The sequence below is a fragment of the Balaenoptera ricei genome, chromosome 2 (assembly GCF_028023285.1).
Source record: "Balaenoptera ricei isolate mBalRic1 chromosome 2, mBalRic1.hap2, whole genome shotgun sequence".
NCBI classification, from domain to species: Eukaryota; Metazoa; Chordata; class Mammalia; order Artiodactyla; family Balaenopteridae; genus Balaenoptera; species Balaenoptera ricei.
This window is the reverse complement of record NC_082640.1, coordinates 18,692,584-18,716,947: the sequence shown is the minus strand read 5'-3', so window position 1 is coordinate 18,716,947 and position 24,364 is coordinate 18,692,584. Positions and strand designations below refer to the sequence as shown.

Below are 24,364 nucleotides of genomic sequence, written 5' to 3'. Positions count from 1 at the left end.
CCCGCTCAATGAGCAGAGCTAGAACTATATATGTATACTAATCCATGCATACACAAACATCTATGTTTATTTCTATATCTTTTTATATTTGTGTGTGTGTTAAAAACCATGAGTTCATACTGATAACTCTGATTCCAGTCAAGCACTATAGCATTTACACTAGCTGTCCCCTTTTATTTATGACTACTATTTTCTGACAGAAATAGAGCATACTTTTCTAATAGTCATAATAATGTATGTAGTATAAAGTTACCAAAATAATGAATCCAAGGTTTTTAGATATATGTGACTTAATTTAGCTCTCAGAATAGGATAACAAATATTGCAAGTCATTGGATTGTGCAAAGAGAGGATAATTAGAGTAACCCTTTTTAATATTTGGATAGAAGGTCAGGCCTAGAAAAAAAATGCAATCTTAATGTTTGGATTATTTGTGAAAACGCTTATTGGTCATAGCCTTGTCTAGCCTGCATGCCAAACTGGGCTTGCCTACCCATGAGAGACTCAGACAAATTCAGGTTCTCTAACTCATCCCTGATACATATATAAGAATTTTTTTTTTAAGGCTAGTTGGTATCTTAGATTCCTTGCCTAGATTGTTAAAAATGGAAAAAAGTGAGAAAGCAAGTGAAGAAGACTTTAAACTTCATGCTGATGGGAGCGATGTGAAAACTTGGAAAGAAATAATGCCTGTGTGGGAGAGTCTCAAGTTCATTGAGGAGAGAAGGGTCTTTAATTCTGGTCAAATTAGCTTTATTTTGGAAGCAAATGTCTTCTGTAACTTCTTTGTTGTATTATAAATACATTCCCTACTTACCACTGTCCCCCTTCCCTTTTTTTGAGACTGAGGTTTTCATCCTGCACTGTACATTTTGCCAACTGGGATGACAGACTGCTGTATTTCTCTTTACACCAATGTTTTTTACACCAATTTCCTCCTTTTTTTTTTTTTCTTTTTTACCAAGTCGTCAAGAGGTATCCTTTTTTTTCTTTTTAATTTTATTTATTTATGTATGGCTGTGTTGGGTCTTCGTTTCTGTGCGAGGGCTTTCTCTAGTTGCGGCAAGTGGGGGCCACTCTTCATCGCAGCGCGCGGGCCTCTCACTATCGCGGCCTCTCTTGTTGGCGGAGCTCAGGCTCCAGACGCGCAGGCTCAGCAATTGTGGCTCACGGGCCTAGTCGCTCCGCGGCATATGGGATCTTCCCAGACCAGGGCTTGAACCCGTGTCCCCTGCATTGGCAGGCAGATTCTCAACCACTGCGCCACCAGGGAAGCCCCCTCCTTTTTTTTTTTTTTTTTAAGCATACTACTAGAAATTCTTAAGTAGGAAAGTCATGTGATGGAGATGACATTTGTGCTGTGGAGCTGTGTGTGTCAAACCTCATTGCAACAGTAAGCTTTGTACCCTAAGCCTCCAACTAACAAAGGTACCTCTTGGCTATAGCTAATGGGTCACACATTCAGTGCAGTAAGATGAAAGTGTTTAGCTGCATTCTTGGAGCTTATTTTCATATGCAATCGTGGTAGCATTTTTGGTCAGTGTACACTAGAGACAGCCCTTGAAATGGAAAATATTGCAAAGTTAATAATGCTCTTTGATTGGGTCTTAAGTATTTTCCTTATTTTGTGTATTTAGAATATAACCTGCTCAATAAGCCCCCTGAATGTCATTTTGAAAACTAACTATGGTATGTTGACTTACCTGAAATTTTTTTAGGCCCCAGTATTATATCTTTTTGGTAATTTTTGGAATGCCAAATTTTTATTGCTGGTACTGATCAATACTGAAATAAAAAATTATCATTTGTTAGTTTTTTGGTTGTGTTTTGTTTTTTTAACTAAAAAGAGACTCACAACTTGAAGCGTTTAGCCATTTACATTATTGATAATTATACTTTTGGAAGGCAACTGAAATGTTTATCAGTAGTTAAGCTGTAGTCATACTGATCAGTATGTTAAACATGGTTATACATTTTACTAAAATTTATATTTCAAATAAAATAATTATGCACCAATGTCAGTTCTAGACTTAAAATGGAATGTTTTGAGATTCTGTTACTGCTTTACCTGCTGAAATGTAATTATCCAAGTCACTTCTTTGTATGAAAAATGTCTAAGTGAAGAACTACACAGTATCACTCCAAATTAAAATCCTTCTGATCTTTGCAAAGTTATATCTTTTGTATTTCTGCTATTACTAGTAACTTTGTTTTTTAAACATTTTTGGGGTGGGAATTTTGTTAGGCTGTGTTAACACATCATACTTTGGGGCAGTACCATGTTATTTTGGAGCTCTTTCAACGTCGGTACCTAAAACTCACTGGAAAATTAAGATTTTCAGGAGAAAGGAAAGGTTAGTGACAGATCACCTTTCAGTGTTCTGAGGAGTGAGGTATGTGTGTGAGGAGAAAAACTTAAAAAGCAAAAGAGATTTTAGAACATTGCTATCAGAAATCTAGGTAGCTTATCAATTTGATTTTCCTGATTGCTTCTTTATTTTCATCTTTACCTTGGGTTACCTAGCTATTCTCTTAGAACTGGTAACCGATTTAAAAGTCTTTGTTGTCAGAATATTAGTAATAAAGTATTTATTGACTTTCATGGGTAGTCAGTGATAAATTAAGAAAGCACAGAGAAGTTTTATTTTTTCTTAAATGATAATTGATAGATAATAAGGATTGTAAGTTAAAAGTCTTTGAAGAATTGTAAGCAGAGGGTATGATATTATCAGACTTGCATTTTTGGAAAGCTTACATTGGCCACAGTATTTGGAATGTAACAAGGGGCCAAAAGAGGATACAGGTGGCTCATTTAGGAGGCAGTAGTTGGGTGAGAGGTGGTGGTCTGGATTAGGGTGATGTCAGTGGGAATGGGAAGTAGTGGTTGGATTCAAGAAATGGTTAGAAGATAGGGTTGACAGGACTTATTGATTGATTTGAAGAGGAGAGTAAGAGAGAAATCAAGAATGATTAATAAAATTTCTACCTTGAGCTAGATGTATGATAATATTTATTAAGATGTGAAATACTGGAAATGGATGGACATGTTGAGTTTGAGGGGTCAGGTTTATTGAGGTATAACTTACACATAGTAATATTCACCCTAAAAAGATACACAGTTCTTCGAATTTTGACAAATTTATATGGTCACGTAACCACCACCACAATCAAGGTATAGAATATTTTATCACCCCATAAGTTTCCTGTTTGCTCCTTTGTAGTCCATCCTGAGTCTCTGACAACCAGTGATCTGATGTATGTCCTTATATTTTTGCCTTTTTCAGCAACCATACAATACGTAGCCTAATGAGTCTGTCTGCTTTCACTTAGCATAATGCTTTTGAGAATCATCCATTGTTGTCCACATATCAGTGATTTGTTCCATTTTAATGCTGAATAGTACACCATTGTGTGAAAGCACCACATTTTGTTTTCCATTCACTAGTTGATGGCACATTTGAGTTTCTGGGTTTTGGTAGTTATGAATAAAGGTGCTCTAAAATTTTGTGTTTAGGTTTTTCTGTAAATGTCTGTCTTCATTTCTCATCTATAAATAGCCAGGAATGGGATTGCTGGGTCACATGAGAAGTGTATGCTTAATTTTAATAGAAACTGCCCAAGTGGTTATTTCATTTTAAATTCCCACCTGCAGCAAATGAGAGTTTCAGTTGCTCCATGTCCTCATCTGCATTTGATACTGTCAGAATTTTTGAGCCATTCTAATAAGTGTATAGTGGTATCTTGTTGAAGTTTTAATATGCCTTTCCCTAATGACTAATGATGTTGAGCATCTTTTTATGTGCTTACTTGTTATCAGTATTTCTGAACTTTCCATTTGGGTCTTTTGGCCATTTATTAGTTGAGTTGTATGTTTTCTTTTGATTGAGCTTTGAGAGTTCTTTATATATTCTAAGTACCAGTCCTTTGTGTGTGTGTGTGTGTGTGTGTGTGTGTGTGTGTGTGTCCTGTATCAGATAAATATTTTACAAATATTTTCTCCTACACTGTGGCTTTTCTTTTTAAAAATTTTTTATTGAGGTATAGTTGATATATAGCATTATATTAGTTTCAGGTGGACAACGTAATGATTCGATATTTGTATATATTACAAATGATGCCTATAGTAAATGTAGTTAATATCTGTCACCATACATAGTTACAAATTTTTTTTCTTGTGATGAAAACTTTTAAGATTTACTCTTTTAACAAGCTCAAATATGCAATTTGGGTATCATTAACAGTAGTCACCATGTTGTATACGTTACAGCCCCATGACTTATTTTATAACTAGAAGTTTATACCTTTTGACCTCTTTCACCCCTTTCACACACCCCCAGACTCCCTCCCTTCTGGCATTCATCAGTCTGTTCTCTGTACTTACGAGTTCAGTTTTTTGTTTTGTTCCATGCAAGTTTTATCATTGTTTTTTCTATTTCTGTGAAAAATGCCATTTGAATTTTGATAGGGATTGCACTGAATCTGTAGGTTGTTTTGGGCAATATGGGCATTTTAACAAAAATAGTTCTTCCAATCCATGAGCACAGATATCTTTCCTTTTTTCTTTTATTTGTGTTGTCTTCGGTTTTCTTCATTAATGTCTTATGGTTTTCAGTGTACAGGTCTTTCACCTCCTTGGTTAAATTTATTCCTGGATATCATATTCTTTTTGATGCAGTTGTAAATGGGATTGTTTTCTCAATTTCTCTTTCTGATAGTTTGTTATTAGTGTATAGAAATGAAGCAGATTTTTGTATATTGATTTTTTGTATCTGCAACTTTACTGAATTTGATTATAGTTTTTACAGTTTTATGGTTAAAAAACTAGGGCTCTCTTTATATAATATCATGTTACCAGCTTTACTTCTTTTTTTCCAATTTGGATGCCTTTTATTGCTTTTTCTTGCCTAATTGCCCTAGCTAGGACTTCCAGTACTATATTGAATAAATACTGTTTGGCAAGAGTGGGCATCCTTGTCTTGTTCCTGATCGTAGAAGAAAAGCTTTCAGCTTCCACTGTTGAGGCAGTTAGCTGTGGGCTTGTCACATATGACCTTTATTATGTTGAGGTGCATTCCCTCTATACCCACTTTGCGGAGAGTTTTTGTCATAAATGAATGGTGAATTTTGTCAAATGCTTTTTCTGCATTTGTTGAGATGATCATATGATTTTCATTCTTCATTTTATTAATGTGGTCGATTGATTTGTGAACCTTGCATCCCTGGAATAAATCCCAGTTGATCATGGTGTATGATCCTTTTATGATCCTGGTGTATCATTGAATTTGGCTTGCTAAATTTTTTTTGAAGACTTTTGCATCTGTGTTCATCAGGAATATTGGCCTGTAATTTTCTTTTCTTGTGGGTGTCCTTGTCTGATTTTGGTAATCTTGATAATGCTGGTCTTGTAAAATGAGTTTGAGAGTATCCCCACCCTTTTTTTCTCTTGGAGAGAACCGTCCTGGAGCCCTTTGTTCTGTGTCTGTGTAGACAGGTTGTTTTTTTTTTTTTTTTTTTTTAATTATTTATTTATTTATTTATGGCTGTGTTGGGTCTTCGTTTCTGTGCGAGGGCTTTCTCTAGTTGTGGCAAGTGGGGGCCGCTCTTCATCGCGGTGCGCGGACCTCTCACTATCGCGGCCTCTCTTGTTGCGGAGCACAGGCTCCAGACGCGCAGGCTCAGTAATTGTAGCTCACGGGCCTAGTTGCTCCGCGGCATGTGGGATCTTCCCAGACCAGGGCTCGAACCCGTGTCCCCTGCATTGGCAGGCAGATTCTCAACCACTGCGCCACCAGGGAAGCCCGACAGGTTGTTTTTAAAATCTGTAAAGCTGCTGTTCTGAAAAATTTCTGTTCCTCTCTCCTGTGTTAGGTCCCTCTGTTTCTGGGATCCCAAGTCTTTCTTAGTTTGTTCCATTTCCTCCTGATAGAGGGTATCTTCCAATAGATTCCTGAATAAAATGACTTCATGGGAAGTAAATTATTTGATACCACTCTTGATAGAGAATTCTAGGTAATTAGTCATTTTCCCTGAGAATTTTGAAGGCATTGCTTTATATTACCTTCCAGCTTCCGGTGTTGCTCTTGTAAATCTAAAGACTTTATAATTTATATAGTCGTTTTTTCTTTTCTGAAAACTTATAGAATCTTTGCTTTACCCCCAGTGTTTTAATATGTCAAAAAGAGGTGCCTTGTTATTTATTTTTAAAATCAAATATTCTGGGTATTCAGTATGCCTTTTTAAGTTGGAAAACTAATGTTCATTAGTTCTGGAATATTTTTTCTTTGATAATTACCTCTCATTCTAATTTTCTAGAATGCATATTAATTGAATGTTAGACCTTTTGGATTAATACTATGTTTTTTTTTAAGCTTTCTAATTTCTTTTATGTGCTTCCCCCTCCCCCCCATATTTGTGGAACTGTTAATGATGATGATGGTGAAGATATTTTTTTTTACCCTTTACTTTGGAAAATTGCAAACATATACAGAAAATGCATATTATAATAATCCCTCATGTACTTATCACTCATTCTCAACAATTATCAATTCATAAACAAGCTGTTTAATTTTGAAGCAGATCTCAGACAGCATTTATTACATCCATAAATATTTTGGCATGTGTCTCTGACAGATAAGTACTCTCAGTTTTAAAGCTCTCATAATTATTGTTACAAAAATTATTTTTTAAAGTCATCAAATATCCCATCAGTTTATAAATTTCCAGGGTTATCATAAATATAATTTTTAAAAAGAGCTTAAATCTAGATCCAAATAAGATCAGTCACACTGTGGTAGATGAATGTGCCTTTTTAGTCTATTTTAGTTCAATTTCCACTCCACATATATCTCTCTCCCACTCTCATTTTCTTTTCTCTCTTTTTCTCTTATGTGTGTGCATAGTTTATTGAAGAAATCTGATTATCCAGTCGTTTCCTGCAGTCTGGATTTTGCTGAATTGCAGGTTGATGGTTAGTAATGCTTATATATATAATATGTATAGCATAGGAGGAATTCAGAAGGTATTTAATAAACAGTAGTTAAAGATCATGATAATAGTGTAATTTTCTTCTCTTATCAACTAGTATAGCAGTTGTAACTTAAATTGTGTTATTAGTATCTTTAGAAGAAAACCTTGTTAATGTCAATGTAAAAAGAGCTTACTAATTCATAAAAAAAAAACTATTTAACTTAAAATTACTGATATTAAACTAGGCACTTCAATTTTGGAGGACTCATCACATATCATATCAAACTTAGTAGAATGAATCCCGATACAGCCAAACAATGAAATGCTATTAAGATTAAAGAAACCCTTGTGTATTAAAATGGAATACTTTCCCAAATATACTGTTAAGTGAATATATTGTTAAGTAAGCAGTGTAATACCATTTATGTAAAACAAGTGGGAAAAGACCATCTCTATATTCATTTATGTTAAAAAAGGGGAATAACAATATATATGTATAAAATACCCCCAGACACATATAATATATGCCTCTGGTGATGGGAGCTGGTGACTAGAGCATGGGAGTGAGAGGGAGACTGAGATTTCAGAATTTGCAACCATGTAAATATACCTTTTCTCCCCTCCCCTCCACGTTACATTGCTCCAAAGTTTTTGATACGATTATTTCACCTTAAATGTCTAACAGCTTTATTGAGTTATGCTTCACATACCATTCAGTGTACTCTTGAACTGTACAATTCAGTGGTTTTTAGCGCATTCACAGGGTTGTACAAACATGATGACAATCAATACTAGAACATTTTCATCACCTAATTAGCAGTCACTTCCCATTTTTCTCCAAGTCCTCTAGCCCTATGCAACCACTAAAATACTTCCTGTGTCTATGGATTTGCCTATTCTGGATATTTCATATACGTAAGTGGAATTCTAAAATATGTGGTCTTTTGTGACCAACTTTATTCACATAGTGTGTTTTAAAGGTTCATCTGTATTGTAATATCTATCAGTGCTCCATTCTCTTGTATTACAGAATATTAATCTGTTGTATAGATGTACTACATTTTATTTATCCATTTATTGCTTGATAGACATTTGAGTTATTTCCACTTTTTTGACCTTTATGAATAATGCTGCTCTGAACATTTGCATCCAGGTTTTTGTGTGGACATGTTTTCTCTTGCATAGAGTGGAATTGCTGGGTCATATGGTAACTCTATGTTTATATAAATCACTTTTGTAATTATTTAACTTACTATTATTGACAGCCATACATACTTAGAAATGGTGCTGTAAGTGAGAAAATCTAATCTATGAATCATTTTCAAATGTAATGAAAATTTTGTAAATGTTATTTTCATAAAATATTGTCATAATGTTACCTGGAAACATAAGTAAACATGAATTTTTATTTTTCAATTTTTTTTTTTATTTGGAGCCTATGATTTATTTTTAGGGGCCATAGGCACAGTACCTGTGTGCCAAAGTGTTAAAAACCCTAACATTGCATGAATGAGCCCAGAAGAAAGCTAGAGGAAACTGTAGTAATGTGAGATTTGAACTTTGCAGGTGCTCAGTAGGACATAGTCTCACTGACTGGGGATGGAAGTGGTCCTGGCAGGACACCAGGTGTAGGACATGATGTGGCACAGGAATGAAAACAAGACTCATATGTATTCTTGTGAGTTGTCTGACAGTTTGGGAAGTGGAGAAGAACAGTGGGGTGGTCGTGGTCTTGTTTCTTTCTTTGCCCTCTCTCTTTCACATCCTTACATAAATTCTCCATGAGTAAATGCTCATTTAAACAATTGAAATAAAATGAAGGCTTCTCTCGCCTTGGTGTCCACATTTTCCACCCATCTAAGAATGGATTATCACTGCACATAAACCCATTCTATCAGAAATCTGTTGGTCTCCGCAGAGAAGTCCATGCCAGTCTGATTCTGCTAAAACTTCAATAAAGCTAAAAGGTGATCTGTGCAACCATTAAAATAATTTATAACCAGGGTGTGTAGTATGATTCCATTTTTATAAGGGGAGGAAACGAATGTGAAGCGGACAGTGACAGCTTTTTGATAGACAGTTACAGAATAGTCCCTACCTTGAAGAAACACTCAGATAATCACAGTTGAGCATGGTTTAATCCTCTAATAGAGGTTAAACATAGAGTTCTCAAGTAACTCTTAAGAGGGCACCTTACCTAGCTTAAGTGGGCCCAGAAAATTTTTTGAAAACAGATATTCTGGGCCAAGGCTGAACTATCAGTAGGAGTTAGGGGAATGAGTGGAAAGGGGGAGGCAAGGAGAAGGGAAGAATTTTAGGTACAGAAAACAATGAGGATAAAAGGCAGGGTGTGTGAATCAGCCTGTTGTGTTCAGTGACCTCTAAGCAGAGAAGTTACCAGATTATGATGTCAAGGAAGGGAGTCCCATGAGAAGAGCAAGGTGGAGAGGTGCTTTAGTCCAAGGTCAAACCATGGAAGCTTGGTGGGCCATGTTGCCAGTGAGCTTAAACCGGATGCTGTCTATAGTGGACAATCACAAACAGCTTTCAGTACCAGCGTGACATGGTCAGCTCTGTGGTTTACGTAGGTTATTTTTGTTTCTGAGTGCCAGATCCAGGAGTCTAACCTTCTTGAAAGTCAAGAACTTTGTTTATTGACCACTGTATCCTCAGCCTAGTACAACGCCTGGCATGTATCTAAGTATTCACTAAGGATGTTAGTAAGGCAGTATAGTTGTATATGGCAGTTGAGGGCAGGGGTTACAGCGCGGGTCTGAATAGCTCCATGACCTTAAGCAAGTTTCTTAATCACTCTGTGATCAGTTTTCTTATCTAGAAAACGGGGAGAACATTGGGCCCTACTTAATCAGTTTGTTGGGAGGATTAAGTGAATTTATATAAAGCACTTAGATTTGTGTTTGGCTTATAGTAAGTACTGTGTAAATATTAACAATTGTTAGCATTTCTTTGATAAAGATTAATACAAACTGGAACTGCTGAGGGCCTGATCTCAGAACATTCATAGCGTTGCACAGGAATGGATGGATTTAAGAAATATTGAGTAACACAGTTAGATAGGATGTGTGAATAAGGGTGAGACGGAGTTAAGGTTAATTTTCTGATCTAGAGCTAGAGCTTTAGGTTTCCCCCTTCCCCCAGTACGTACACACACACACACACACACACACACACACACACACACACACACACACAGAGGAACTACTGCTAATCCATTCTCGGTAGTTAGAGGAAGTTTCAGGCTTGTAGGTGGAGCCCCTGGTCTGTTGAAGAAAGAGAGGTGATTTAGTGTGGCACACCCTCTTTTGGGTTTTTGTTTGGCTTCTCTGATTCTTTTTCTTCCCCTCCTTGGACTCCTCTTGAGTTCTTTTCTTCACAGGACAGAAACGTAAGAAGGGCCCAGGACCACCTCCAGTTTGTGGGCCGGGACCGTGCAGCTGGTCTCCTCCTCTTGTCTCTTTTTTTCCTCTCTCTATGCATTCCCCCCTTCTCCCCACTGTCTCCCTACCTCCTTTTTTCCCACAGCGGGACACAGGAGGAAGAATGTTTCCTCCTTGTTTGGCCCTGGCTACAGACTAGCTTGGTGCTTCACAGTCCTAGTAACGAGGGAAAACTTTGGGGAGGATGTGAAGGCATGTGCCGGAAAAGTGCTCCCTTGTGCAATTAAATTTAACTTTAAGACATTTCTCTTTTAATTCTGTTCTTCTGGTGTGATATTGAAAAGGATTTGGAATCTAGTTAAACTGATGCTCCAGGAAAATAAACCCTTTAATTGTCTTGTGTTTTCTCATATATGGCCTCAGTCTCCAGTTTAAGGAGTGCAAACCACAAGGATTTGGGGCCAAAACCTTTTTATTGAGTATCTCTTGTGCATTTCTCATGATAGAAGTTAACTTTTTGGCTCATTAGGTCCCAGCTTCTTTCTCTCAGCAAATTAAATGAGGCTTCTCAATCTTTGGACCACCCTGGATTATAAATAATTTGTGCTAAAAGCTTTTTATTTCCTAGAGTTTGCAGTGAACGCAGGTATTCTGTGGAATTCCTTGTCTGGACAGTCATGAAAAGATGGCAGCCAGCATTTATCGTTCTCACCACGTGCCAGGTTCTGGTCTCACCCCTTCCGTGCAGCATGCTGTCCAGTTATGTGGTGCTTTTTAGAAACAAGTAACTGACCTTGTAGAATTCATGCTAACGTTACCGCTGTTTTTAATTAACAGATTTCAACACTAAACTTGCACAATGTCTCTGAAACCAAGAGTAGTGGATTTTGATGAAACCTGGAACAAACTCCTCACGACAATCAAAGCCGTGGTCATGTTGGAGTACGTGGAGAGAGCAACATGGAACGACCGCTTCTCGTATCCTTCCGGTGGCATGGATGCCTGCACTGATCGACATGCTAGGTTCATAAGCTTGTTGAAAAGGGACGACAGGTTTAAGCTCTCCTAAGTGGAAGAACATGCCAGTGTGACTGTTTTCAAATATGTTATTGTTCACTTTTCCAAGGTCATTGCCTGTATGTGGCAGTCAACAATCTTTGATAACCTTTTGCTCAACAGATACTTCACTGAGCACTTAGTATATGTCAGGCACTACTTTAGGCTTTGGGAGTACATTTGTGAACAAAACAAACTACTTTCCCTTCATTCTACTAAAGGAAATAGATATTAAACGGATGTAAAACAAACCTGATGCCAGTGCTTCTAATAACAGGTTACATCCCATGGGGGGAAGTAAAGCAAAGCGAGGGCATGAGCGTGGTTGGAGTGCGTGTGTGCGCGGCTCTCTAGATGGTGGTCAAGGAAGGCCTCCTTGAGGATGGTGATACTTGAGCAGAGACTGGAGCAGGGAGGGAGCAGGTCAGACAGAAACCTGGGGGGGAGTGTTCCAAGCAGAGAGCAAACAGCCAATTCAGTGGCTGTGAGATGGAAACGTTTCTTAATAGGGTTTTCTACATTTGTGAATAAGGGGTTTTATATGAAAATATAAATTTGTGGTTTCCCTAGGACGGTCTGAAACCTGCTGTCCTGCATTCCTACATGACAGCAATCTTTTTTAAAAAAAATACATATATATATATACACACACACATACACACACTGTACATGATATGTATAATGTATGTATATTATTATAACGTTATTAATAATATTATTATATATATATATTATATATGTAAAAAACACAGTGCAACCTCCAGCACCCAGGATATATACTCTGGCACCAAAGGAAAAAACCACAGTATTACAATACTGTAGTTTCTTAGTATTGGGGAGGTTAAAAGGGTCTGTAGGAACCCTCAGCCACAGGTAGATGGAGCAGAGTGGTGGGTGGCAGCATCATCAACTCTGCCCAGTGTTTGCCAGGGGCCACGGCTGGGAGGGCCTGGGGACGGCCTGTGCCCTGGCACACTCCTGACCCGCCTCCGTCTTCCACCACAGGGACCACCACACACGCCACATTCCAGGGCAAAGAAAGGGCATAGGGTCGAGGCCTGGTCTCTGGGTCTAAGTGCCATGGCAGTGCCCCAGGGCCCTGAAGGAGGCCTTGCGGACTGGGTGGACACTGTAGGAACCAGAGATCCTTTCCCCCCAAGGGGAAGGTGAGACGTGAAGGTATTATTACCAGAGTGCGCGTGGAGGTTCCGAGTCCTCTCACGCGCAGTGCCGCCCTCCCCAGCAGTGTCCTGGGGCTGAAGGATGGCTGCCCTCGCTGTGCGAGGCGTGTGTTCTCTAGAAAAGCTTGGATTTCATAAGACAGTGATTCAGCTTGTTCTCAATGCCTAACCTAATTGTCAATATTAAACTGAATGTTGATGCAAGAACAGTGAAGTTCTTTGAATTCATTACAGTTGCAGTTGTCAGCAAGAAACATTTGTTAGGGTACCTATGTTCTAGGCACTACAGATACAGAAAATGATGGTAACATTTCTAGAAGACTTCAGAGTTTGCAAAGACCTTTTATATTTTTAATATAAAAACAAGCCTATAAGATCAGTGGGGCAGATATAATAGATGAGGAAACTGATACTCAGAGGTGAAGGGACTTGCCCCGGGTTATGCAGGTAGTCATTCAAGGAGCCCAGACTTGCATACAAGATGTCTAACATCTAATTTCCTGTACTTTCCATTGTATCTAGATGATAATTGTTATGGAGTCTGCCTTTGAAGAGCTTATTTTTGAATTAGTCTCTTAAATTTTTTTTGTGGAACATCATGAATTGTTTTTGGTGGGAATCAATAAAAACTGAGAAAACGTTAAAGGTTACTTGTGTGTTAATGAGGTTGGGCTAGGCAAGTACTTAGGTACTTTTAACACTGTTTTAACTAAAATAATGAGCAGAGAGAGGAGAGAAGGAATTGGTCATAGAAGATTACAAGAAAAGAGAAAATGAGCATAACGTAAAGAAAATAGAGTCATTAAATGTGTTCTTATTCTTCTACAGAATATACAGTTAATTGCTGGTTTATAAATGGTTTTGAGATAGCTGACTTCCTTTGAAAGTGCCTCTTCAGTTACTGATATTTCTAAGATGTTTATTGTTTGATCCATCTAAGATGGTTCAGTTACTCTTGATCTGATCATGAGTTTTCTCCTCCTCCCCTGAAATAAAAAGTATCTACAAAAACAGTAAACTGAGGAGTGGAATATCATTTTAAATTTTATTATGAAAAATAAAGGAATGGATTATCATTTTAAATTTTATTGTGAAAAAAGTAGCATTTTATTATGAATTTATTTATTATGTAAAATAATGTTCCTAATTGTTCTAAAGCCAGATTCCCTCCTTTTCCCTCTGATTTTGCCCTAGAATATAAGGTTGACATCTGATACTCAGATTTAGGTAGAAATTTTAGAGGCTATAAATCTTTAATATTTTGAAACTGGAAAAAAGCCCTCCCTACAAATTGTTCACCACCATATATTAGTACTTGATCTTTTACAAAGCATTTTTTGAGGTGTATGAAATATAATACATACGTAAGTAAGATATACATGTAGAGTTGAGCAAATAATTATAAGGCAGACACCTGCATTATCACCACACAGGTTAAGAACTAGAACACTGCTGGCATCCACCAACCTTCCCCCACCAGCTGCCCCTCTCAGTTCACAAGCCTGCTCCTTTCCCTTGGAGGTAACTACTATCATATTATTCTCTTGTTTTTTAAAGAACAGCATAATTGCTTAAATATACAGCCTTAAACAATATTGGTTAATTATGTTTTGAACTTTGTATAAATGGAATCATACTGTGTACATTCTTTTGTGTCATAATTTTGTCTTTCGACATATAATGCATGTGATTAATTTGTTACGGACGACCTTGTAAAAATATATATTATTAGCCCATTTTACAGTTGAGAATATAGTGGCCCAAGAGGGTTAAGATGACCTCCTGATATTGTAGGCTAGATGCTGGGATAAAAATGCTCAAGTCTCTTTACACCCTTGAAGTGGGTATCAAAGAAGCCTGGTCTGCCAGCCAAAGTGTTTAACATGTGTAAGTATGGAACTTAGTGAACCCCTGTCTACAACATTTTTACTAAATATAACCTCTGTAAGGGCACAGATACCTGTCCTGTTCACTGCTGTATTCCCAGTATCTGGTACATATAGACACCTAGCAAATATTTGGTGAGTGAATAGCTACTGTCAACTGAATGCCATGAAGCATACTGTACAGATGAAAGAAGTAGCATTAATATTTAGCTAGTTCTCTTATTGTGTTGATAAGAGGGCTCTTAATCCTCATCCTTCATAAATGTACTGGGTCCAGTTATGTAGGCAAGGCATTCTGGTTGATAGGTAATGTAAATAGAAGACATCAGTGTTTTCTTTTGATGCATAACAAATTACTACAAATGTAGTGGCTTAAATTTAGTGTTTCACTCTTTTATTATCTCCCAGTTCTGTAGGTCAGAGTCCATGGTGTGACTAGGTTCCCTCCGCAGGATCTCACAAGGCTGAAATCGGGGTTGACTGGCTGTGTTCTCACCTAGAGCTCAGGGTCCACTTCTAAGCTCATTCCTGTTATTTGGCAGAATTCAATTCCTTGCAGCTATAGGACTGAGGTCCTGTTTTCCTACTTGACTTTTGGCTGGGAGCTGCTCTCATTGACTTATGGTCACTCTTCAGTTGTTGCATGTGACCCCCTTCCATCTTCACAGCCAGCAGCGGTGTGTCAAGCCTTTCCCCTTCTGCAGCTGGTGCAGGGGGCAGGGGCTGGTAGGGATCTGCCTTTGAAGGGCTCATGCGATCAGGTTAGGCCCATCAGGAAAGTCCAGGATAATCTTCCTATTTTAGAGCCAACTGATTAGTAATCATAACTGCAGCTGCCAAGTCCCCTTGCCATGTAAAGTAACTGGGTGTGCTTTCTTATATTCACAGTCCCAGGGGTTAGCGAGGGAAGTCTTGAGAGGCCACTTTTAGAATTCTGCCTAACACAAGTAATAATGATGCTCTATAACAGAAGCTCTGTGACAGCTTAGGTGCAGTCTAGGGTCGTTTGGGACTTACCCTTTAAGAGGTATATCAAATGCTTATGATATGATAGAGGCTAGGTGTAGATGTACATTTACTATTTGCTTCCCTGGGTTGGAGTTCTTTGGTTCTTTTGGTTTGCGGTTGACCCTTGAACAACACAGGTTTGAACTGCACAGGTCTGCCCATACTCAGATTTTTTTCAATAAGTATACTGTCGGTCCTGTAACTACGGATGTGGAGGGCTGACTGTAAGGGGGTTGAGCATCCTCGGGTTTTGGTATCCACAGGGGGTACTGGAACCAATCCTCTGTGGATACTGAGGGACAAGTGTACTTGTATTCATGGTTTTCTGCCTTTTGGTAGCTGTTAGGACAATTCCCGAACCCCAGCAGTGTAATATAGATGGTCTCCTACTTAAGGACAAGATAGATTCTAGTGAATAAATGGTTTTATGAATAAGTCCATAGTGATTCAGTGAGGGGTTATTTAAGATTGCTTCCCTGAATGTAATTCTCCCAGATAGGAAAACCTGGCTCTAAAACTATTGTCCTTATTTCAAATACATATTCTATGAGGAGTCTTTTTCAAACATAGAACAATTTTGACTGCATTGAAAAATGTTGAGGTGGGAAATCTCCATCCTTGATGATCTTCACAAGTGTTAGAAGGAGGACCTCTTAGTAACCTTGGCATCTACACTTAGCAGCCCATCAGTCTTTCTTAGATTGTGTGGATTGGAAAAGGTTGTATCTGTAGTCATCCCTGGTTGGTGCATCAGTAACAGTTTCACTCCCTTCTTCTAAATTAAGTCAGAGTTCTTTTATTTAATCAGTCATTTTTTTTATCCTTGCTTGCTAATTGATGATTTTATAGATACTGCATTTTTTACATGTCACATTTTAATTTTTTCTCTTAAGAAATGTCAATAAAATTTTTCATTTTTTATAGTTTTATTTTGTATTGTCAGTTCTTTTTTGATCATTATTTTACCATGTTCAATTTTAAGGTAATCTTTCCTTTTATTCCCATTGCAAAACATTGTTTTTGACCCACTATGCAGTAGAGTTAATAGTGTTAAAACTAAAAATTAAGCCCAAGCATAGGAAGCATCTTTTAATAGAGAAAATGAACTAAAATAAGTAATTTTGCTGCTGATCAGCACTGTCTTTTGGTTGTAACACAGTTCAGAGCTCTTGCTCCTGAACACATTGTGTTTCTGAATTTGAGAATTTGTAAGTGGAAAGTTCGTACATACAGGTATCTTTCTATTCCGGCTCCCAGAAAAGATGACTTGGAGAAGAGAGTGTTTAAATCTAAATCTGACCACCTACATTATTTCCCATTTTTGGTCTTTTAAAGTACCTTGTCTATAACCAAATCATAATTGAATGCTAGAGGGTTGAAAAGTGCTCCTCTTGGGTGCCCTTCCCAAGGCCTAACCATTTCCAGAGTGCTTGGGTATTTGAACAGGTTAAAGAAAAAGAACATATTTAGGGATATCTTTTAGGCGGTTGAGTGAAATTATGCGGTGAGACTCCAAACTATGCTGAGTTAAAATATTCATGTAAAATATTTATTAAGGTGGGGACTCCATTAAAAACAATACATGAGGACCTTCTCACTGAGGAAGCGTCAGACAATATATAAGTCCTGTATGTGGAGTGAAATGGGAAAGTCTCCCTGGATTCCTACCTTGCACAGATCCCTTTCCCTCAGCAGAGAGAAGGGAAGCCCTATTAGGTGAATTTTGCTGGTCATTTTTGTTTACATATACATGCAGTGGCTATATTGAGACATTAACTTTGTTGATGTAAAACATTTGAGCACATAATTAGCATATCATCTTGAAATCATGATACTGAATTGCTGATTTTTCAGTATCAAGTAAGTTGTGTATTCTAGAAATGTGTGTATATGGCTTAAGGGAAGATAAGAGGAGCAGATATCATCATCATGTTGGATGGAAGTTCTGGAAGTAGGTATTCAGAACTTAAAGATAACACATGTATCACACTTCTGATTGTTGATCTAGAGCCTGGCCAAATTTAGTCATTTAAAAAAATTTTGTTTTTTCTTTTTTTTTTTTTTTGGCAGTGCTGTGTGGCTTGTGGGATCTTAGTTCCCTGACCAGGGATTGAACCCAGGCCCACGGCAGTGAAAACTCCGAGTCTTAACCACTGGACTGCTAAGGAATTAAAAAAAATTAAATTTAATTAAGTATGATATACATACTGACTGGTGAATGTAGAGGTGAATTCTCACAAAGTGAGCACACCTGTGTACCCAGTAAATCGAGTGCTCCTAACAACCAGGGACCTCTGTTCCCCAGTCACTGAAGTTAACTGCTGTCCTGGCTTCTAGAACACCTAATTCTGACAACCCTTTTACATCTAGTTTTACTAGGACAGGTTTGTGATCAGTTAAGATTTAAATTATGTCATGAACTAGGACTTTTTTTTTTAAAGGCATTTTTAGCTGAAACCTAGAGGGACCCCAGGCTGATCCGGGAGCTCATGTAATACCTTACTTTGAAGCTCCTTCTCCATTGATGCCTTGTTCCCTCTCCCCTCCACCAAACCATGTCAGTTCTCTATAGAGTTTGTGTCCAGATAAATTAAAAAATTTTTCTTTCTTAGGTAGTGTATATTCAAGTCTCTACTTTCTTTGTAATATAGGTGAATATTTTTTATGTTATTGCTGAAAAATAGTTCTTATATCTATACTATTTTATTTAATCTTCCAGTCTATAAAGGTTCGTTATGATATCTAAGTTGATTTAAAATAACTTAATAGCTTCTTTTTTTTTTAACATCTTTATTGGAGTATAATTGCTTTACAATGGTGTGTTAGTTTCTGCTTTATAACAAAGTAAATCAGCTGTACATATACATATATCCCCATATCTCCTCCCTCTTGTGTCTCCCTCCCACCCTCCCGATCCCTAAAATAACTTAATAGTTTCTTATTGTAACTTTTTTTTCTATAAAGAAACCTGGCACAGTGATATTACACTATTTGGATGATATTTTTGCTTCACCATGTTTGTTTTTTAAATATGTAAATAAAATTTTAAATATTTAATATAATAGTAATCAAACAAATATATATACATGGATACATGGAGATATTTTATTGGTTACTAATTACAATTAAAAATAAACAACGAAAGAATTTGGAGGGAACATAGGAAAGTCTGACTGAGGCCTCCCAGACAATGACATCAGGTGAAGAGGGCTGCTTGCTCTTTTTGGGGTGAGGATACAAGGTAAAGAGTCAGAGCATGTGAGGTTGATTCCCCACCTCCCTTCTACCACCAACGTGTTGGGTAAGTGTCTTTCATTCTGTATATGTATCTATATAATCCTAAACTGCTAAAATGAAATAAGGATTTTTCATTTTTTAATGCCAGACTTGAGTTAAATCTCATTTGTTTTAAAGTAGTATCTTCAATGAATATGAAAACCTTAACAATTTAACTAGAGATATCTATGCTTTATGTGTGGCCTATCCTGAACCCCTTGGAGAAAGACTTTATACAGAAACTAAGATTTTTTTGGAAAATCACGTACGGCATTTGCACAAGGTAAGGATTGATACATACATGATGTAAATGTGTTTATGGCTACATAGTTATTTGACTAGTTCACTGTTTTCCAGTGCAGAACTTGTATCAGGTTAAGGTTATTTGTTTTGTTTCCTAATTAGCATTTTTCTAATAGGTATATAACAGCTATGGGTCAAGCTCTGTGTTGTTAGGTTCTCCAAGGGAAGTCAGTTTAGTTGCTCCAGATCATACAACTAGTAAGTTAAAGAGTAGGGTTTCAAATCAAGATGTGTTCAACTTGAAATCAAGTGCTTACATATCCTCTGGATGGTGTTTATAGAACCAAGTTTTCTTTTAATGTTGCTTCCCGCCTCTTGGTGAATCTCTGTCTTTATATTCAACATTTTAGCTGCCTCTTCATATCCTATATAAGGTCTTTAAAAACCTAGAATTAAAAAGGAGAATGGTAAATTAAAAAGTATGATAGAAAGTCTCTGTGACCAGTTATTTTGGTCAGTGTGCCATGTGCATGAGGGCAACATCACCGACTTGATCTGTGTATAAGCAGTGAACGAATTTTGTAGTATTTGGCTATACACAGCATTTCTAACTTATTTTGGATTACTGATCTTATCAGGAATTGGATGAGATCATTTATTCTTTGAACTAGAAACGTGACTACCTTCTCTTTTCCCCCCAGTATTTTATTTTATTTTTTTAAACTTTTTATTTTATATTGGAGTATAGCCAATTAACAATGTTGTGATAGTTTCAGGTGACAGCAAAGTGACTCAGCCATACATATACGTGTATCCATTCTCCCCCAAACTCCCCTCCCATCCAGGCTGCCATATAACATTGAGTAGAGTACCCTGCACTATGCAGTAGGTCCTTGTTGGTTATCCATTTATTTATTTTTTTTATACATCTTTGAGTATAATTGCTTCACAATGCTGTGTTAATTACTGTTGTACAACAAAGTGAATCAGCCATATGCATATGTATATCCCCATATGCCCTCCCTCTTGTGTCTCCCTCCCACCCTCCCTATCCCACCCCTCTAGGTCATTGCAAAGCGCCAAGCTGATCTCCCTGTGCTATGCTGCTGCTTCCCACTAGCTATCTGTTTTACATTTGGTAGTGTATATATATGTTGATGCTACTCTTGCTTCACCCCAGCTTCTCCCTCCCCCAATGGTGTGTCCTCAAGTCCATTCTCTATGTCTGTGTCTTTATTCCTGCCCTGCCACTAGGTTCATCAGTACCATTTTTTTTTAATTGCATATATATGCGTTAACATACGGTATTTGTTTTTCTCTTCCTGACTGACTTCACTCTGAATGACAGGCTCTAGGTTCATCCACCTCACTACAAATAACTCAATTTCATTTCTTTTTATGGCTGAGTAGTATTCCATTGTATATATGTGCCACATCTTCTTTATCCATTCATCTGTCGATGGACACTTAGGTTGCTTTCATGTCCTGGCTGTTGTAAATAGTGCTGCGGTGAACATTGGGGTACATGTCTCTTTTTGAATTACGGTTTTCTCAGGGTATATGCCCAGTAGTGGGATTGCTGGGTCATATGGTTTTTCTATTTTTAGTTTTTTAAGGCACCTCCATACTGTTCTCCATAGTGGCTGTATCAATTTACATTCCCACCAACAGTGCAAGAGGGTTCCCTTTTCTCCACACCCTCTCCAGCATTTATGGTTTCTAGATTTTTTGTTAAGGGCCATTCTGACCGGTGTGAGGTGATACCTCATTGTAGTTTTGATTTGCATTTCTCTAATAGTTAGTGATGTTGGGCATCTTTTCATGTGCCTTTTGGCCATCTGTATGTCTTCTTTGGTGAAATGTCTATTTAGGTCTTCTGCCCATTTCTTAATTGGGTTGTTTGCTCTTTTGATATTGAGCTTCATGAGCTGTTTGTATAGTTCGGAGACTAATCCTTTGTCCGTTGTTTCATTTGCAAATATTTTCTCCCATTCTAAGGGTTGTCTTTTCGTCCTGTTTATGGTTTCCTTTGCTGTGCAAAAGCTTTTAATTAGGTCCCATTTGTTTATTTTTGTTTTTTCATTACTCTAGGAGGTGGGTCAAAAAAAGATCTTGCTGTGGTTTATGTCAAAGAGTGTTTTTCCTGTATTTTCCTCTAAGAGTTTTATAGTATCCGGTCTTACATTTAGGCCTTTAACCCATTTGGAGTTTATTTTTGTGTATGGTGTTAGGTAGTATTCTAATTTCATTCTTTTACATGTAGCTGTCCAGTTTTCCCAGCACCACTTATTGAAGAGGCTGTCTTTTTTCCATTGTATGGTCTTGCCTCCTTTGTCGTAAATTAGGTGACCATACGTGCATGTGTTCATCTCTGGGCTTTCTATCCTGTTCCATTGATCTATATTTCTGTTTTTGTGCCAGTACCATACTGTCTTGATTACTGTAGCTTTGTAGTATAGTTTGAAGTCGGGGAGCCTGATTCCTCCAGCTCCATTTTTCTTTCTCAAGATTGCTTTGGCTATATGAAGCCACCATCACCCTGATACCAAAACCAGAAAAAGATATCACAAAAAAAAGAAAATTATAGAACAATATCACTGATGAACATAGATGCAAAAATCCTGAACAAAACGCTAGCAAACAGAATCCAACAACATATTAAAAGGATCATACACCATGATCAAGTGGAATTTATCCCAGGAGTGCAAGGATTCTTCAGTTTATGCAAATCAATCAATATGATACACCATATTAACAAATTAAGGAATAAAAACCATACGATCATCTCAATAGATGCAGGGAAAGCTTTTGACAAAATTCAACACCCATTTATGATAAAAACTCTCCAGAAAATGGGCATAGAGGGAAGCTACCTCAACATAATAAAGGCCATATATGGCAAACCCATAGTAAACATCATGCTCAATGGTGAAAAACGGAAAGCATTTCCACTAAGATCAGGAACAAGACAAGGATGTCCACTCTTGCCACTCTTATTCAACATAGTTTTGGAAGTCCTAGCCACGGCACTCAGAGAAGAAAAAGAAAGAAAAGGAATACAAATTGGAAAAGAAGAAGTAAAAAACTGTCACTGTTTGCAGATGACATGATGCTATACATAAAAAATCCTAAAGATGCCACCAGAAAACTACTAGAACTAATCAGTGAATTTGGTAAGGTTGCAGGATACAAAATGAATGCACAGAAATCTCTGGCATTCCTATATACTAACAACGAAAAATCAGAAAGAGAAATTAAGGAAACAATCCCATTTACCATTGCAACAAAAAGCATAAAATACCTAGGAATAAACCTACTTAAGGAGGCGAAAGACTTGTACTCAGAAAACTATATAACACTGATGAAAGAAATCAAAGATAACATAAACAGATGGAAAAGTATGCCATATTCTTGGATTGGAAGAATCAGTATTGTGAAAATGACCCAAAGCAATCTACAGATTCAATGCAATCCCTGTCAAACTACCAATGGCATTCTTCGCAGAATTAGAACAAAGAATTTTACAATTTGTATGGAAACACAAAAGAACCCGAATAGCCAAAGGTTATCCATTTTAATTATATCAGTGTGTACATGTCTATCCCATACTCCCTAACTATCTCTTCCCCCAGTCCTTCCCCCCTGGTAACCATAAGTTCTTTCTCTAAGTCTGTGGAAACTTGACTACCTTTTGTTAGCCCTGTGACCCTGGGCAACTCACCTAACCTACCTTGTAGATTGAACTTCTTGTTCCTTTATCTGTAAAATGGAGATAAAGTAACACAGTCTGTGTAATAATATGTCTAACCCTGTACATGACTAGGAGTAGATCTTTTTCAAATGGTAATAACCCATAAGTACAGCACAATTGATCCTGTGATATTTCCCTTATAACATTTGAAGAAAAGCTCAGTTCTTCAAAGCCTATTTTATCTATCTATTTTATTTTATTTTGTTTTCATTGAAATATAGTTGACATACAATATTTTGTAAGCTCAGTTTTTCAGAGCCGATTTTATCTGTTTATTTTATTTTCATTGAAATATAGTTGACATACAATATTTTGTTAGTTTCAGGTGAACTACATAGTGATTCAACATTTACATACATTATGAAATGATCACCAAATTAAGTCTAGTAACCATCTGTCCTTATACAAAGTTATTACAATATTATTGACCATATTCCTCGTGCTCTATGTTACATCCCCATGACTTATTTATTTTCTAACTGGAAGTTTGTACCTCTTAATCCCTTTCACCTTTTTGGCCCCCTACTCCAGCGTTCTCCCCTCTGGCAGCCACCTGTTTGTTCTCTGTATCTCTGAGTCTGTTTCTGTTTTGTTTTGCTAGTTCATTTGTTTTTCAGATTACACATACGAGTGAGATCATGCGGTATTTGTCTTTCTCTGTGTGACTTATTTCACTTAGCATGATGCCCTCTGGGTTCATCCATGTTGTTGCAAATGGCGAGATTTCATTCTTTATGTGGCTGAGTAATATCCCATTGTATATATATATACCACATCTTCTTTATCCATTTGTCTATTATTGGACACTTAGGTTGCTTATGTATCTTGGCTATTGTAAGTAATGCTGCTGTGAACTGCTATGAACATTGGGGTGCATGTATCTTTTTGAATTAGTGTTTTCTTTTTCTTCAGGTAAATACACCGGAGTGGAATTGCTGGCTTATATGGTAGTTCTGTTTTTAATTTTTTGAGGAACACCCTGTTTTCCATAGTGGCTGCACCAGTTTACAGTCCCATCAGTAGTGCGTGAGGGTTCCCTTTTCTATAGATCCTTGCCAGCACTTGCTATTTCTTGACTTTATTTATTTATTTATTTATTTATTTATGGCTGCGTTGGGTCTTCGTTGCTGCACACGGGCTTTCTCTAGTTGTGGTGAGCGGGGGCTACTCTTCGTTGCGGTGCGCGGGCTTCTCATTGTGGTGGCTTCTCTTGTTGCGGAGCACGGGCTCTAGGCGCGTGGGCTTCAGTATTTGTGGCACGTGGGCTCAGTAGTTGTGGCACACGGGTTTAGTTGCTCCACGGCAAGTGGGATCTTCCCAGACCAGGACTCGAACACGTGTCCCCTGCATTGTCAGGTGGATTCTTAACCACTGCGCCACCAGGGAAGTCCTATTTCTTGACTTTTGATGGTAGCCATTCTGACAGGTGTGAGGTTATAGCTCATTCTGGTTTTGATTTGCAGGAAATGCTCTACTTTTTATTATATATGGCAGATACATTTTAGCGTTCTAGTATGTGCATTTATCAGTTTATGAAAGTGGTTTTAATGACAAGTAATTTAACTTAGTCTTAACATTTTTCATATGTTAGTTTTGAAG

The 24,364-nt window shown here is 37.5% G+C and overlaps 1 protein-coding gene across 7 annotated transcripts in view; it reads left to right on the top strand.

Moving 5' to 3' along the window:
* The window catches only part of CUL2 (cullin 2), a 120,992-nt gene that overhangs the window by 44,670 nt on the left and 51,958 nt on the right, over nucleotides 1-24,364 (top strand). For 4 of the 7 annotated variants that reach the window (XM_059911691.1, XM_059911696.1, XM_059911654.1 and 1 more), the window contains exons 2-3: nucleotides 11,202-11,342; nucleotides 18,952-19,054. In XM_059911691.1, coding sequence (XP_059767674.1) covers nucleotides 11,224-11,342; nucleotides 18,952-19,054 — 222 coding nt within the window. In that variant the 5' untranslated portion in view covers nucleotides 11,202-11,223. Of the gene's footprint in view, nucleotides 1-6,899; nucleotides 6,968-11,201; nucleotides 11,343-18,951; nucleotides 19,055-24,364 lie in introns of all 7 variants that reach the window. The other 3 variants (XM_059911687.1, XM_059911671.1, XM_059911678.1) reach the window with 1 other exon arrangement.